Raw genomic sequence first — 15,970 nt, forward strand, 5'->3', positions numbered from 1 at the left:
ACACCTTGTCAAATGCCTTCTGGAAGTTTAGATATACCACATCCGGAGGCTCCCCACTGTGCTGGTTATATCCTCAAAGAACTCAAGCAAGCATGCTGACAATGGTGGATTGAGCTTTCCAAATTCTCTGTCATCTCCTCCTTAATGATTGATTCCAGTAACTTCCCCACCACAGATTTCAAGCTAACTGACCTATAGTTTCATACTACCTACTGGGACATTAGTTTCTCCCTGTCACTAAGTGCATGCCAATCAAATGGATTCAATTCAACAAAAGACTTTTTTTTGTCACACCAATTCTATTGTTTTCAGATAGAACATTGGGTGGGAGTGAACCCATCCCTCTGCAAGGACTATGTCAAGCTTACAAGTCAGCCACTTGCTTCTAAGAAATCTTTTTTCTTTATTCTGTCATGGAATGTGGGCATCGCAGGCAAGGCTCCCTTCCCTAATTGGCCCTGAACTCAGTGGTTTGCTCGAGGGAAGGTAGCAAGCAACTACATTGCTGTGGGTCTGGAATCACATGTAGGCCAGACCAGGTAAGGACAGCAGATTTCCTTCACTGAAGGGCATTAATGGTGGGGTTTTTACATGACTCTTTGATTACTGAGACTAGCTTCCAATCCTAGATTTATTAACTGCACTTAATTTCCACCTTCTGGCAGGGTGGGATTTGAACCCGTGACCCAAAACATTAGCCTAGACCTTTGCATTATTAATCCAATGACATTACTGCCACTCCGCCATCTCTCCCTGATGTCAGTGTAACAGTTGACCTGTTTATTAACATCCACTTTCAAAGCAATTCCACCTGGGCGTGGAAGCCATTCCATAACTATATGAGCAGAAAAAGGGAAGATTGATACATTTAGGCCCGGAAAGAGACTAAGAGTTGACTGCTTATGTGTGGGCTCCAGAAATTGAAAGCACATGGGGAACTTCCTTGGAGATGTTGGGTAAGGTATTAAGTATTTTAATAACTAATTCAGCAGTGTTTTAACCAAGGATTCTGTCTTTACCAGCTAGTAGATCCATTTCCCAAGCTATTAGCAAATTACCAGAGTCGCAGAGGTGTGTACGTGACGAGCTTCGTCAGTGAAACTACTAAACTGGGAAGTCTTTGATGAGTGAAACTGAAGAATGCAGGCATGGCCAGGTGAGAGGTTGCTACTCACAGAACTCCTTTTCAGAGGGCGCTTAATATCAGTTCACTCGTTTTGCACTTCACCCTTCAACTTAACTTCCCTGCTGTCAGTCTTGGGAACCTGGGAACAACATATGCAACTCCCTCTTGCATCTCTGATGAGGGACAATGTCAACAGCACCATGAGCAACTCCAGAGGTGAGAGGGGATGGTCAATTAGAGATTCACGTTCAAGGGAGCAAGACCCCATCATGAGGTCTTTGATAGAAGATCAACTCTCAACATGTCTGAATACCTTGTTCAGGAGGCTTAGGTTTCATGACACATTGTTGATGTTGGCTGCAGCCTCTTCCTTCCTTCCCAGTGAGCCACATGGGCACATATTTCCTGCCACTGGAGAGTCACCTCCCTACCATCTCTGTCAGCTTCTGGTCTCTGCATCTCTTCAAGGTTATGTGTTGTCTTCTTCTGCAAGGAGGAAACTCAGAGAGGAAGGAAGGATAAAACTTGCAGAGGATGATTGTGAGCCTTGGGTGTGAGAGGACAATAGGATAAGTGTTGACTGCTTAAGGGAGGATATTAGATGGTACATGGGGAGAGAGGAAGGAGGGGAGATGGATGGTGTGTTGTTCTGAGGAGGGCAATGCAAGCAAATAATGAAAATGTTGAAGTGTGGGACTTGGAAACTAAAAATGTTATGCCACTCACCTCTCAGGCCCTCCTGAAGCACTGGATCGTCTTGGTGCATTATCTCCAGTGTGGATTTCCTCAGTTAATCCCAACCACACCTGCTGGTTAGAAAGGCTGTCCTCTCCCTCCTGTCCCTAAGAAAGATCACTTCACCACAGTCCCTCAAGTTTCACGACATGGCCTCCAGCTAGGAAGGAGGGAGCTGGGAAGTTGGTATCCACTCCCCCAATCTCTTTGTTCCTTGTAAACATTCTTGAGTCTCTATTCCTCTGGCTCTTGATTGATCTCACAGGAGTGGCACAATCTCATGCTCCTGATCTGTCCAACATTCATCAATAATCACCTCACTACTTTCCTGTCTTCAAAGACCTCCCCATAACCTTTTGCTTCCTATTATTTTTACTTCGTATTCAGTGTCCATACTAAGAAACTATTTTATGCAAGGAGTGTGAGAAAAATGTAAATTGCATTATAACAGTAACCTGGCAACTATACATTCCCCAGCACCAAGGGAAGATCACTACATATCAGTAATACAAAAATGGTTCAACAGCCTGTACTAATAAGTTGATTGCTCAAGAAAACATAGCCATTTCCTGTGGCAAGCCTGGTTTCTATTTCTGCTGCTGTGGAAAGGATGGATAATGTTGCAAGGCCTCTGGGGGGATTATTATCACCCTCTGCATTGTACCACAGGAAAGGCCAAGTGGACACATATTTCACTTGAGGAAGCAATTGAAAACTACAGCATAAACAACTCCATGCCACCTTTATACAAACCGCTCCCCCCCCCACCACCACCACCAAGGCATATTTTCAACATCACTGTCCAGGGTTGAAACTGACTTTGCAAATCAGTTACCATGATAAAAATCTCCCTGTTTAATTTAATTGAAAAATCAGTAGGTTCGATAATGGCTGGTCGATTCACAATGTGATTTCATACCCAGGCTGCAAGTTGAAAATCTAATCCTGCATTCAGGAATTGTGTGCAATAAGGGGGAGCTAAAAGAAAAATGACATTATAGAAAAGGGTGAAGAATAATGTACTTAAAAATGGAATTCAAAATATATTACCCTGCTAAAGTGGGTTGAATATATTGTGCTTACCTATCTTGTCCCCCCCCTACTTTAGTTATTGCACACACAATCACTTTGCCTTTATGCGTATTGACAGTACCTATAATGCTGAATTCAGTTACTATAGCTAGACATCACCGTACTAAAAATCAAATAAAGCTATCTTATTTTTTCTTAAAAAGAAGAACAAATTGTGTGGACATCATATAAACTGACAGATGGTAGATTTTGTGCTTATCTAAGTATATAGTTTAAAATCGCTGAGCCACAAAACCAGGACTGTATTGCTTGTGAACCATGTGTTGTTCTAACATATTATTTTTTAGTGCCTTGGCAGGCAATAGATACAGTATCCTCTGACAGCTTTATATTCTTCTTTTTCCAAACAAATCACGGAACAGCTAAAGGAGTAGCGTCCAGAGCTTTGATTTAGCTGTTGAGCAAATGCAAAGTACAATTATTCCAGTTTCACAATTTATTCCGAGCATGTTAAATGCTGATGATAAGCACCTGAAAGAGAATCTCTGATAACAGTAAGAAGTTAGTTTCTCAATTAACTCATGACAGGGCGTTAACTAATCCCAATAGATAAAGAGACCTTGTTAACATACTCTAGGTTGGAACCAACCTGGGATTTAGAAATCGTTTTTTGATAGGAACCCAAATGAGAATTGCAATTCCACCATGAAGCCTTTGTTACACAGAAGGCACAGATGAAGATGGTGTGATGCAGCATACTGATGTAGCCAGGTCAATGATTTATACCTTCTACTGATAACACCTCCCCATTTGCAGTTCTCAGACATTTTCAGTGCAGTGGGCAAATTAAGGTACAGAAGGATAGAGCCAGTAAATGTACTGAATACAATGGTTCCCTTGGCCGCTGCCTTTCTTTCGTTACCTCAGGAGTCTTTAGAACTGTGAAACTCATGAATTTTGTTGGAAGCACGTTTTGGTGTTGCTCATAAATGGGACACAAGAAAGAAAATCATTATATTGTCCACTTAGGAAATAAAAAAAGGTTTATCTAAAAGCATTGGCCAAGTTCAAACATGAAAAAGATCTAATGTTGCCTGTGTAAAATATTTCCATCACACGTTTTCAGTTTTACAGATTCTATTGCTTTTACTTAATTAGTTTAACTGAATTTAGGTCAGAACATTATTGGTCTCTTTTTTGCATCAACAGTATTCGAACAGAATTGTGTTAAATACAAGCAGTGTAGCTACAGGCTAAAGTACAGTCACAACACCAACTTATACGGATGTTTATAACAACCTCACGAGTGCTGGTGAATTATTTGAAATGACTCATTGTGCCTCCACAGTCGAAGTTTTGACCAATACAGTATCACAAGTAGTGATTATTGCTAAGTCAGTTTCGATATGTGATGGTTATCTGATATTGACAAGGTCAATAATTGTACTGCAATCAGCTGTACTAGGGTCTACCAGCATAAAAGGTGGTGAATCACATCCCTTTGGCTTCCTTGTGAGAAAATGAATAATACATTGCAAATTGAGGCATTAAAACACTTGCAACTTTTTTTGGCTGTTGGTGCCTTCACTTCCTGGCTGGATAGAACTGCTGCAGGTTCCAATCAATCAGCAGTTAGTTAGAATTATGCAAATGTATCATCTCAACTCACATGAATTATACATCTTACCAAATGGTGGACAGTATTAATAAAAGTTACATTATGGACAAAGAATGGACATGCACTGAACTATTAAGATAAATAAATATCATGATTTGTGTGATAGCCAACTAAATTCCGGGAATGCCATAGGATTACCAGGAGTGAATCAATGATCTCAAAGGAATAACAAAGAGATAAGTCACATACAACCAGGGCCTTAAGAATGTGGAAAAGCTGAGAGTTGTTTTGAAAACATATACAATTCCCAAGTACATCCAGTCAACCATGGATGAGAAAATCTTTGGCCAAATGTCCACTGTGGCTTCAGTGGAATGTGAGATACCTGCAGGAGGACCTGCAACAAAAGATTAGTAGATATGTCAGAGCCAAACGTGACTAATAATAATCTTGCTACAACCCCATTATCAACGCTGCAGCATTGCAGGTGATCTGCTTCCTCTGATCATGATGTGCAAGTACCGGCATTGGACTGGGGTAAACACAGTAACAAATCTCACAACACTAGGTTAAAGTTCAACAGGTTTATTTGGTAGCAAAAGCCACTAGCTTTTGGAGCACTGCCCCTTTGTCAAGTGAGTGGGAGTTCTATTCACAACAGGGCATATAAAGACACAAACTCAATTTACAAAATAATGATTGGAATGTGAGTCTTTACAGGTAATCAAGTCTTAAAGGTACAGACAATGTGAGTGGACAGAGCGTTAAGCACAGGTTAAAGAGATGTGTATTGTCTCCAGACGGACAGTTAGTGAGATTTTGCAAGTCCAGGCAAGTTGTGGGGGGTTACAGATAGTGTGACATGAACTCAAGATCCCAGTATAGGCCGTCCTCATGTGTTATGAGACTTCATCCTCTGGTCACTGACGGACCAAGTGCAGAATCCTAACTTAAATGGATCATTGAATCTACAGTGCAGAAGGAGGCCATTTGGTCCTTTGATCCTTCACCGACAACAATACTACCCACGTCCCGTCCCATCCCCATAACCCCACATATTTACCCTCCCAATCCCCCTGACATTAAGGGGCAATTTATCATGGCCAATCAACCTAACCCACATATACTTCCATATGTAATAATAATTTCATAATATTCCTTCTATAATGATGCAGCTATTGAGTCACTATATATTAGTATTGTGAAATTATTACATAGAAAATACGTTTAAATTAGGAGCAGGGAGATTACGTTGTATAAAACGATTATTAGGCCACAGCTAAAGTACTGTGTGCAGTTCTGGTCACCACAAAATAGGAAGAATGTGATTACACTAGAGAGGGTGGAGAGGAGATTCACCAGGGTTTTGCTGGACTGGAGCATTTCAGCTTTGAAGAGAAGCTGATTAAGCTGAGATTGTTCTCCCTAGAGTGGAGAAGGCTGAAGGGGGACCTGATTGAGTTGTACAGAACTACTAAGAGTAGAGGAGAAGAAACATTTCCTCTTAGTAGAGGGATCAATAACTAGAGGGCATAGATTTAAGGTAAGGAGCAGGCGAGTTAGAGGGGATTTGAGGAAAAGCTTTTTCAGCCAGAGGATGGTGGGAACCTGGAACTCCATGATTGAAAGAGTGGCAGAGACTGCAATCCTCACAACATTTAAGAAGGATTTAGATGAGCACTTAAAATGATGTAGCATTCAAGGCCACGGACCAAGTACTGGAAAATAGGATTAGTATAGATAGGTGCTTGAAGGCTGAAGGGTCTCTTGCTGGTGTGTAAAACTGTCTGGGTGGGATTTTTCAGCTGCATTCGCCCAATACCGGAAAATCCAGCCCGAGGTCAATGAACATTTGCATGGTTCCCCCACCCCATCTCTCCACTACGATTCCTGTGACAGGCTGAATAGGAATATTCTACTCTATGACTCTATGTGTAAATTGAGAATAATTTATCAATAATGAAGAGTTGGTTTGTTATATAAAATACAGCAAGTATTCCAGTGGAGAGACAGTTCACTGCACTGGTGTATCAATTATCTTCGTGCATTAGTAGGGTTTGGGGGGGCTATTCTCATCAATTGTATATTCCTAAAGACATTTTAAAAGATTTCAAATGCAATAACTTCATTCAGATTCTATACATTAAAACCTGACTTGCACATAAAGTGGTTTATATCCACAAAGTACTGTGCAAACGTTCAGGATATGTAACTTGAGATAAATAATTAGATTTACACTGGATACTTGATTCTTCATTAACTGGTCGTTGTAAATGATCTTGCTATTAAACTTATGTGGGCATCAATTAATTGTAATTGATGCCAACCAAGGCAGCAGTAAACCCCACAGTCCAGTCCCCACATGCAGTCAATGTAGGCATTACTGTTTCACCCCATCGGCAGCCCCTAGTGCTCCCTAGCGTCTGCTCGCCCTGATGGAAGCTCCCGCTTGTCTTAAAATGTTTTCAAACACTTACCAAGTTTCCCACAGCGTGATGTATCAAGAGTGGGTATTTAACCGATGTGGGGGGAAAGAAGCGAATGGCTATAAATGTGACAATGCCTGAACTTCTCCCAACACTTCTGTACTGCAGTCATAACCACAAACTATCAGGACAAGATGCAAGTTCGATGTCCAGAAATTTTGCAGAAGACATTCACAGGAGTAACCCCTGGGGGTTTAAAATAATCACATCCAGAATTGAGATGAGGGAAGGGATGAATGAGAAAGGCAGGTAGTTTATAGCATCAGTTTGTGGGTGAATTGCCCAATGTTGAGGTGCTGAAAGAGGGAAGCTAGGCATATATTAACCCGGGATACTTCCCTGCCAACCCCTTCCAGTGAGCGGAGCCGCAGTTTCCTGGCATGTGCCAGTTGCCAGGAGCAGCCCGGTGCCAGTGCGTGCTGCAGGAAGGGTCAGAGTGAGAGCCGGACCAGGCTTCACCTGGAGCTGCCGGCTCCACGCCAGCCACAAGTACTTTTCTTTCGCCCCTCCTCCGTGCACTCACCTGATCGGCCGCGTACGGCAGCGTTGCGGGGATGAGTTCGCCGAAGGCGGAGGACGGTGCAGGAATCCGGTGCTTGCGATGCTCCACTCGCTGAGGCGGCTTGGCGAGAGTCTTCGGAGCCCGGGGGGCACCCACTCTTACCCGAGCCCAGAGACAAGTGGGGAGCTCTGTCACCCTCGGGGAAAGTAACCAGCATTCAGTCTCCACCGGCAAACTCCTTCCTTCTTTATTCTGGGGGAGATCTCGCCCAGTTATTTATAGATATTTTTTAAAGAAAGACATCAATCGCCACTTCGACCATGCAGTTGTCTCCTAAGGAAGGTCAGAAAAAGAGCATGTGGAATCTGGTTCTTGAGGTCGGCATGAGAGTGTTCCTCTTCGGAGTTTTTGTGTAAGTGGATTTGTATTCTAACCAGATTTGTTTCAATTGTTACTATCCCAATCCCAACCTGTGCAAACATTTTCCGCCTTCTCTCCAATTCTAACCATTTTTCCAGTTTGTGTTTTCTGCTCTTTGTATTTCTGTTGCTGCTTTCTATATTTCAGTGGTGGGGGCTATTTCTACTTTTCCCCAGCCCCCAGTTCCTTTGATTGCATCACTAACCATACACCCTGCTCTTCAAACACAATTCTCCCTTATCTTTTACTTTCAGTGTGTCTTCATTTTTATATCTCCGACTGGAGGTGAAAGTCGGTGTCCACCAGTTGGATACTCTGATCCCTGCCTTTAAAAACAGGGAGACAGGCTGTTATGTAGTAACTGCATTGTGCACAAGGAACATAACGCCGTCCTGATCTGCATTTCCTGTGGCATGTTGTAAGAAAGTACGTTTCTTTTTTTAAGAAAAAGGCAGAATCCAATTTGGTGACTAAATTCCTTACCTCTGACAAAAGCATTAATTACTTATTGGTTAATCTTTGTCCTGGCTTATCCCCAATCATTTTAAACCACCATCTTTTTTACACAGGTGCTGGGGAGACTTCCAGCAATGTTTACCTGCAGGTTACTAAAGATATGAATTGTTGCCGTTTGTCTCGGGCACCAAATAAGTTGCGATGTGTGAGAATCCCTAATAGCAAGAGGGAGGCTTTCCCCAGTCTGATTAATGTGTTCCGCTGACAGTCTTGTAGGTGTGGGATATAATTTATCGTGCAGAAGTCTGATGTGTGTTTCAGCACATCTGTTGATCGGCAGCCAAAATTCAAACACTTATTTAATAAAGGCAAATTAGTCTCATTACTCATGCAAATTAGCTGTAAAGTAAAATTGTGCTTTAATTCTTTTTTTTGTTCCATCTAAACCGCAGATTTAAACTAATTTCAAACTCTTCAATGGGGAATTGCTCGGCTACAATTATTTTTGCTTGTGAGCCCTTTTGTGTTTGCAAATTATTCATCAAATGCGTTTAACATTGAGCGGTGTGTACTCCCTCATCAGGTATAAAGTAGAATTCAATTAGTGCAGCTGCAGTTTACAGATGCCGAGCGCTGCCTTAAAGCACCCCACTGGAAAAAAGTCTACAGTGCCCTGATTACAAGAAGAAATAGGATTATGTATGGAAGATGAAGAAAATGTAATTCAATGCTGGTGGTGCCTCCTATTGGAGGCTGGCTGTTATTGACAGAGGCTATTCCAGAACGAGAACCATGAAAGTACATTTATTATCCATTCGAGGCTTTTAACAGACTCTTGTCACCCCTCTAACATTAGGTTTGAAAGCTTCACAGCAGCATCCTTCCACACTACACAGTCTTTCACTTCAGCTCTAGTTGCTTTAGCGTACAGCACAGCCCCTATTTGCCCTTTGTATTCAAGAGCTTCAAGTTAGGGCATCACCCTGTTTCCAGAGCTTCAGCACACTGCATCACCTTTTCACACTAGTCGTGGGGGTGCTTGAAAGTGCAGTGGGCCACATCGCACATTTTGGTGCTTCAGCTCATCGTACTAACTTCTTCATCTCCTGGGATTTCAGTGCTTGAATATGCCATTCCACCCTTCCTTTTTAGCATTGATTTCTTCCACACTCCTCAAATCATAAAATCTCTACGGTGCAGAAGGAAGCCATTCGATTCATTGAGCCAGCACCGACAATAATCCCACCCAGCCCCCGTCCCCATAACCCCATGTATTTACCCTGATAATCCCCCTAACCTATCCATCTAAGTGGCACTAAGTGGCAATTTAGCATGGCCAATCCACCTAGCCAGCACATCTTTGGACTGTGGGAGGAAATTGGAGCACCCGGACAAAACCCACGCAGACACGGGGAGAATCTGTGAACCGCACACAGACAGTCACCTGGGGCCTGAATTGAACCTGAGTCCTGGGCGCTGTGAGGTAGCAGTGCTAACCACCATAGCACCTACATATTTTTCTCTCTAACGTTTTAGCCATTTTGTTCCGGACTGCCCATTGCAGTCTCCAAAATGCACCCAACGTTACCAATATCCATTCAGATTGGCAACTGTGAAGAAGATTATTTCATAATCACAGAGCCTGAATGACTTCACCCACTCACTGAAAGTCAGTTCCGTTCCTGTGATTTTAAAAATAACTTGAAACTACTTTCGAAGCCTTGCAAACAACACAAGGGTAAGCAGTAGAAACATTTTCATGCATGTTTTGAATATATATAAAATCAGCTATAGGTTTAGGTCTGTCAGTTTCATGAAAAAATAAGGATTTATTTACACCATGCAAAGATTTAAAACATTTTTGAGAAATTGTTCTAGTAAATGTTATAGATCTCAACAAAGTGACCTCAACAATAAGGAGAGAAAATTTATAGTTCTACATTTACTGACATTATTGTGATCCATAAGATTGTCTCATTAGGTTTGCTGGTCCATAACAAATGTTTTAAAATAATTACACTTGTAGAAAGACATGCTGCAAGTACACTAAATATTGACTGTCTCTGTGACTTGAGATGAACCATTTCTCATTTGTATAACTCACAAGTGACCAAATTGCAGTCAACTTAGACGATATAAGCACAATCTGTAATCCTCTGAGATACATCTGATAAAATGGAAAGACTGAGAATGACAAAACAACAATTATTTGGTGTAATCCCTGAATAAACAAAAAAAAGTAGTGTGGTACTTTGTATTTTAAAATGCTGCAATACTGAGATCCTTGGAGGCTTTAAAGGTCAACTATGGCTCAATAATATATTCTTACCTCTGAGTCAGAGAGGTCATCTGTTTAAACTACACTCCACACACTTGTACATATATTCTTAGCTGACCCTTCAATGCAGTACAATGGGAGTGTTGCACTGCTGAAGGAGTCGGCTATTGACTAGAATGTTAAACTGAGCAACCATTTGCAGTCCTATGTAAGATCCCATGTTATAATTTGAAGAAGAGTGGAGGTGCCGTTCTGGTGTCCTGTCAGTGAGAAGTCTCACAACACCAGGTCCTGCCAGTAGTCAGCTCTCAACTATTATTTCCATATTGCTAAAACAGTACAGGGCCAATTTTAATCCGTTTAAAACCAATTCACTGAACAAAGTTAAAGGCGGGCCCATTACAGGTAGCTTGTATACTCTGGCATTTGGGGTACTCTGCTGTACTTAAATTAGCTTCCCATTTTCTTGCATTGTAACCGCTACTACACTTCAAAATGCTTAAGTAGCTATGAAATGTTTTGGGATGGCCTTAGTTTGTGAAAGGCATTTTATAAATGCAAGTTTGTGGGGGGAGAGTGGGTGGAGATTGTTCATGCCATTTTCATGAGCATTTACCATTTCTTTGATAATTATTAATTTATAGTTATTTTGTAGTCCTGGCTATGTGCATTCAATTTGCTGTTCCTCTTAATGCATTGCAGTCCATTGAGATCTTAAGTGAAGTACATTGGTTTCAGAACATTAGCCATCAACCCATGTTCTACCAAGTTGTGATATTACTGTCAAAATATGCTCAAGACTTGTGTTTTTAAAGAAAAAAAAATTGCCTTTGACAACTGTTAATTTTACTCTATCTCCTTTCGTTTCTTAATTTGCCATATTGAAATAGTCGCAAGTCATAAAAACAAGGTCATAGAATTAAATATTTTATGTTAAAGACTCGTCATTTTTAACAGGAGCAAGAAAGCGGTTGTAACATTCTATGTGCTTGAATTTTAGGTTAGGAATTCTGACTTTATAATCAGATTTCATATTTATTTCCTAATATTTATGTTCAGCTGTGGTTAATATTTACTTAATATTTTTGACTTAAATGTAATAGAACAAGATGTTCCAGCCCAGCGGATTCTTTCTTCAAGGAATTAGGTTAGGTTCCATATGCGCACTTTAGTTGACCATAGCCCTTTCCAGAAACACCAGATGGAGGGCAGAGAACTACAGTTCAGATGAATAAACCATTGCAGAATCAGGACGTATTTCGCAATTAAGATTTTAAAATAAAAGGCAAGGAAGGTGGCACCAAAGAAATGGGCGAAAGATTTTCAAGGAACTTAAAATTTGCTATGATTTGCAGAAGGCTCTCTTTTCAAATATGTGGTGTCTAGAATATTCACGATATACTGCATAAATGCACATCAGTGACAACTATTAGAAAACAAAGTGACAGATGCAGATCCCTTATTTGACATTGATAGACTTGTGCTTTCAGACAGAATTCAAACATACTTGGGTCAGTGCTCACTCAAAAGTGAGAAATAGCTTCTGAACATTGACTCATTGGATCATTTGCCAGATAGCAAAGCAACATTCAGAGTATGTTCCATGAGGCAAAGGAAAATGCACTGCATCATAACAGTGCAATGAAAGTATTTTAGTGCCAAATGTGGTCGTGCATAGCCGCGCGTCAAATAGAGATTAAATATTCATGTCGGAAGTTCAAGAAGAATTTGGAATTTAAAACGTGAAGTTTCTGCATTTGTCAATGTGAGACTTTTTTTAATACAGTACCTTAGGGTTGAAAATCTGTGCAGTCTAAGCATACCTAAATTAAGGTCACATTTTTGCTCATGAAAATGTAAAATTATAAAATAGTTCAAATTTAAGCAATTGTGAATAAACCTGTTCAGGGTGTTTCTTTCAAGTTAATGAGCAGTTCAAATTAAACAATTTCAATTTAACCAGAACATGGTAGGCACAGTGGTTAGCACTGCTGCCTCTCAGCACCAGGGACCCAAGTTCAATTTCCCAGTTGGATTACTGTGCGAATTTTGCAAATTCTCCTTACGACTGAGTGGGTTTCCTCTCACAGTCCGAAAGACATACTGGTTAGGTGCATAGGCCATGCTAAATTCTCCCTCAGTGTACCTGAACAGTCCCCGGAGTGTGGTGACTAGAGGATTTTTGCAGTAACTTCATTGCAGAGTTAATGTAAGCCTACTTGTGACACTAATAAGTAAACTTAGTCAATTGTATCAAACATACAAAAGGTTGTACAAAATGAAAAGATGCAATGAGTGAGATGTTAAGCAAGCAACTGTGCTAAACTGTTTCATCCACAATTCATCACGCTTAATTTAGTTATATCATGAATATTGAAGACAGATATACACAGTGCAAATTCTAGTATCCAGTCCAAGTAACATTCTCTTTTGTCTTCTTTGTGTTGCAAAATACTTGACAATTTAAAGAAATATATACTTCATTTGTTTATGTTAATAGTGGAAACATTGAAGTAAAATTACTTAAAAATTAGGATGATTGCAAAATAAAATTGTTCTAAGAATTTGCATCAAATAATGGCTTAGGATTTCTTTTCTTTAGATTAACTTCTGTACCACAGTGTCCTATTTGCACATTGTTGTTCCACTTAGAACTTTGTTTTAATGGAAAATGAATATGAAATTTAAAAATATTAAATGTAACATTATTGTAGTACACCAAAATAGTTTTACCTGTCCACTATGTTCTATGTTAAATTGTTACCATTTCCAAAACATTGACATACATAGGGCTAGGAATTGCTGCAATGATGTACCTCTGGTTCAACTATATTAATTAGTCTTTTTACATCATTGTTCAGATCATTCTGCATTTGTAGTGCAAGCTGCTGGATCATCGAATGTGATAATGATGCCACCATGTCAATTTCACATGTGGGATTCCAAGAACAGCATGCCCATTAAGAACATTACAGTGATTAACACTGCTGCCTCACAACACCAGGTATACGGGTTCGATTCCTGGCTCGAGTCAGTTAGTATGTGTGCAGTCTGCACGTCCTCCCCATGTCTGTATGGGTTTCCTCCAGGTGCTCTGGTTTCCTCCCACAGTCTGAAAGAAGTGCTGATTAGATGCATTGGCCATGTTAAATTCTCCCTCAGTGTTCCCGAGCAGGTGCCGGAGTGTGGTGACTAGGGAATTTTCAATGTAACTTCATTGCAGTGTTAATGTAATTCTACTTGTGACACCAATAAATAAACTTTAAACTTAATCTTTTGACAGTGAAGGAGATGGACCAAGAGAGCAAAGCAGTAGACATTGGAGCAGGAAAATTTGAGTCAAAGTTGATACAGAAAGAGAAATAAAGACAGAGAAAGGAAGAATGGGGATGAAGAAAGGTACAGAAAGAAAAGATAGAACAATATAAAAATAAACGAGCAGCATAACAGGCTATTGTAACCCAGTTGTGTTGGTTAAGAAGTCAGTGAGTGGCAGGGTGGGTATGTGAAATGTGAAAACAGTCATGACTCATGAAAGATAGAACCAAGAGCTGTGCCCATCATTGAACTGCTTTCATACAAACAAAGAAATTGCCAGATGCAAAGCTTTACCAAATTCTACTTTTATCCTTCTCGTCGCCTTGTACAATATCAGTGGAGTTCTTGACTAATCATAGCAATCAACTTCTCTCAGTCGGTCTACATCAGATCCAAAAATCGCATGAGGAAAATCTCCAGTGATAGGAAGCTTTGGGAATCTTTGATCCAAAGTCACCATTTTTCTCCCATGCGCATCATATTTGACACTCAAAATATACACATTCAGTATTTAAAAGAACTTTGCATTTATGAGCTTAACATTCTGATAATAGTAGGAGTGTGATTGTAGTCCAGCCCATCACGCAAACCAGCCTCCCATTCATTGACTCCTTCCACTCTTCCTGCTGCCTTGGAAAAACAGCCAGTGTAATCGAGGATCCCATACACCCTGGACAATCAGGGTGGGGTTTTATGACTTTGCTTGTCCTGAAACCATGAAATCCTGCCCATGGTCAACGATCCTTCCCATTGTCCGCCCTTCACCCACTCTGATTTCCATAGTGAGCATGGTGGCAAAATTCTGGCCACACTCTTCCACCTTCTTCCATTGGGGAAAAAGGTAAAGTCTGAGATCACGCACTAAGCAATTCAAGAGCAGCTTCTTCCACCAGATATGTGAGTGGACCTACCACATACTAAGCTGACCTTTCGCTATACCCTAGCTATGACTGTAACACTACATTCTGCACTCTCTCTTTTCCCTGTGTACTTTTTGAATGGAATGTTTTGGCTTCATAGCGTGCAAGAAACAATATTTTCACTGCATACCAATATACGTGACAAATCAAAATCAAAAGATTGGCACAAAAATTGTGAATGGCAAAATTGGCACAGAAATACAGTCAAGAAAGAAAAAAAGTTTTAAAAATTTGTACAAATAGTTCACAACTTGCTGAAATGGAACCAAACAGTCCATTGATCCCTTTCTCAGTCTCCAAGGTTGAATGTCATGTCAGGACCATAAGTCACGTCATTAACAGGTTCCTCACGACATGAATCACTACTCCTAAATTGCTGCAGCGAGATTCATTCACATGAGGAGTGTTAATCCAACAATTTCATGGCAGGGGCACACAATTAAATTCAATGGGGAGAAATTTCAATGGAGAAGCTGACAGAGGTTACCTTTTTTGCAGTGTTGTTGAGGCTAACACTTAACCATTCAGCAATTGGTGGAGAATTGGAACTCATGGCACATACCTTCTTCATCAGAAATTGCTCAGTAATTACAAATTAATTATGGTGAATGCTGTTAGTTCACCATTATTTTCCAACAATATTCTGGCCTAACATCTTTCAAAAATATTCTTGGGTGGGGAGGTGACTGTTATTGAGCAGGTGTGAACATTACAGTGCCTTGCATGTAAATCGGGATTTTGTTTGCTGATGTCTTTCCTGCTACAGTTGTTTACTCCACAGCTAATTAAATAAACTTTCTGGCATTTTATCAGTTAGGTGGCTGGATGACTGCTTCCAAAACATCAAAAGATTGTTATTGCAGTTCCTCCATTATTGGCCACAGTTCTTTGCAACAAAATCTGACTGTTGTTTAATTAACACTTAAGATAGGTGAGAAAAATAGTGGAGTGATCAAGCATTTATCAGAAGAACAAAAAATGGATTGTATCCTTGCAAGGATTTGCCTCGTTAAGAATCTCTAGTTACGCAGCTAATCTATTTTCATGATGTGTTTGTGATGCATGTTAAAAGGTGATTT

At 40.4% G+C, this 15,970-nt stretch overlaps 1 protein-coding gene across 3 annotated transcripts in view; it reads left to right on the forward strand.

The window, feature by feature from the left end:
* The first annotated feature begins 7,483 nt into the window (after positions 1-7,483).
* plpp4 (phospholipid phosphatase 4) overlaps positions 7,484-15,970 on the forward strand; it is a 262,282-nt gene continuing 253,795 nt past the window's right edge. For all 3 annotated transcript variants that reach the window (XM_080205293.1, XM_080205295.1, XM_080205296.1), the window contains exon 1: positions 7,484-7,911. In XM_080205293.1, coding sequence (XP_080061419.1) covers positions 7,820-7,911 — 92 coding nt within the window. In that variant the 5' untranslated portion in view covers positions 7,484-7,819. The remainder of the gene's footprint in view (positions 7,912-15,970) is intronic.

Source organism: Carcharhinus amblyrhynchos, chromosome 17 (genome assembly GCF_965287045.1).
Source record: "Carcharhinus amblyrhynchos chromosome 17, sCarAmb.v2.hapA, whole genome shotgun sequence".
Taxonomy (NCBI): Eukaryota; Metazoa; Chordata; class Chondrichthyes; order Carcharhiniformes; family Carcharhinidae; genus Carcharhinus; species Carcharhinus amblyrhynchos.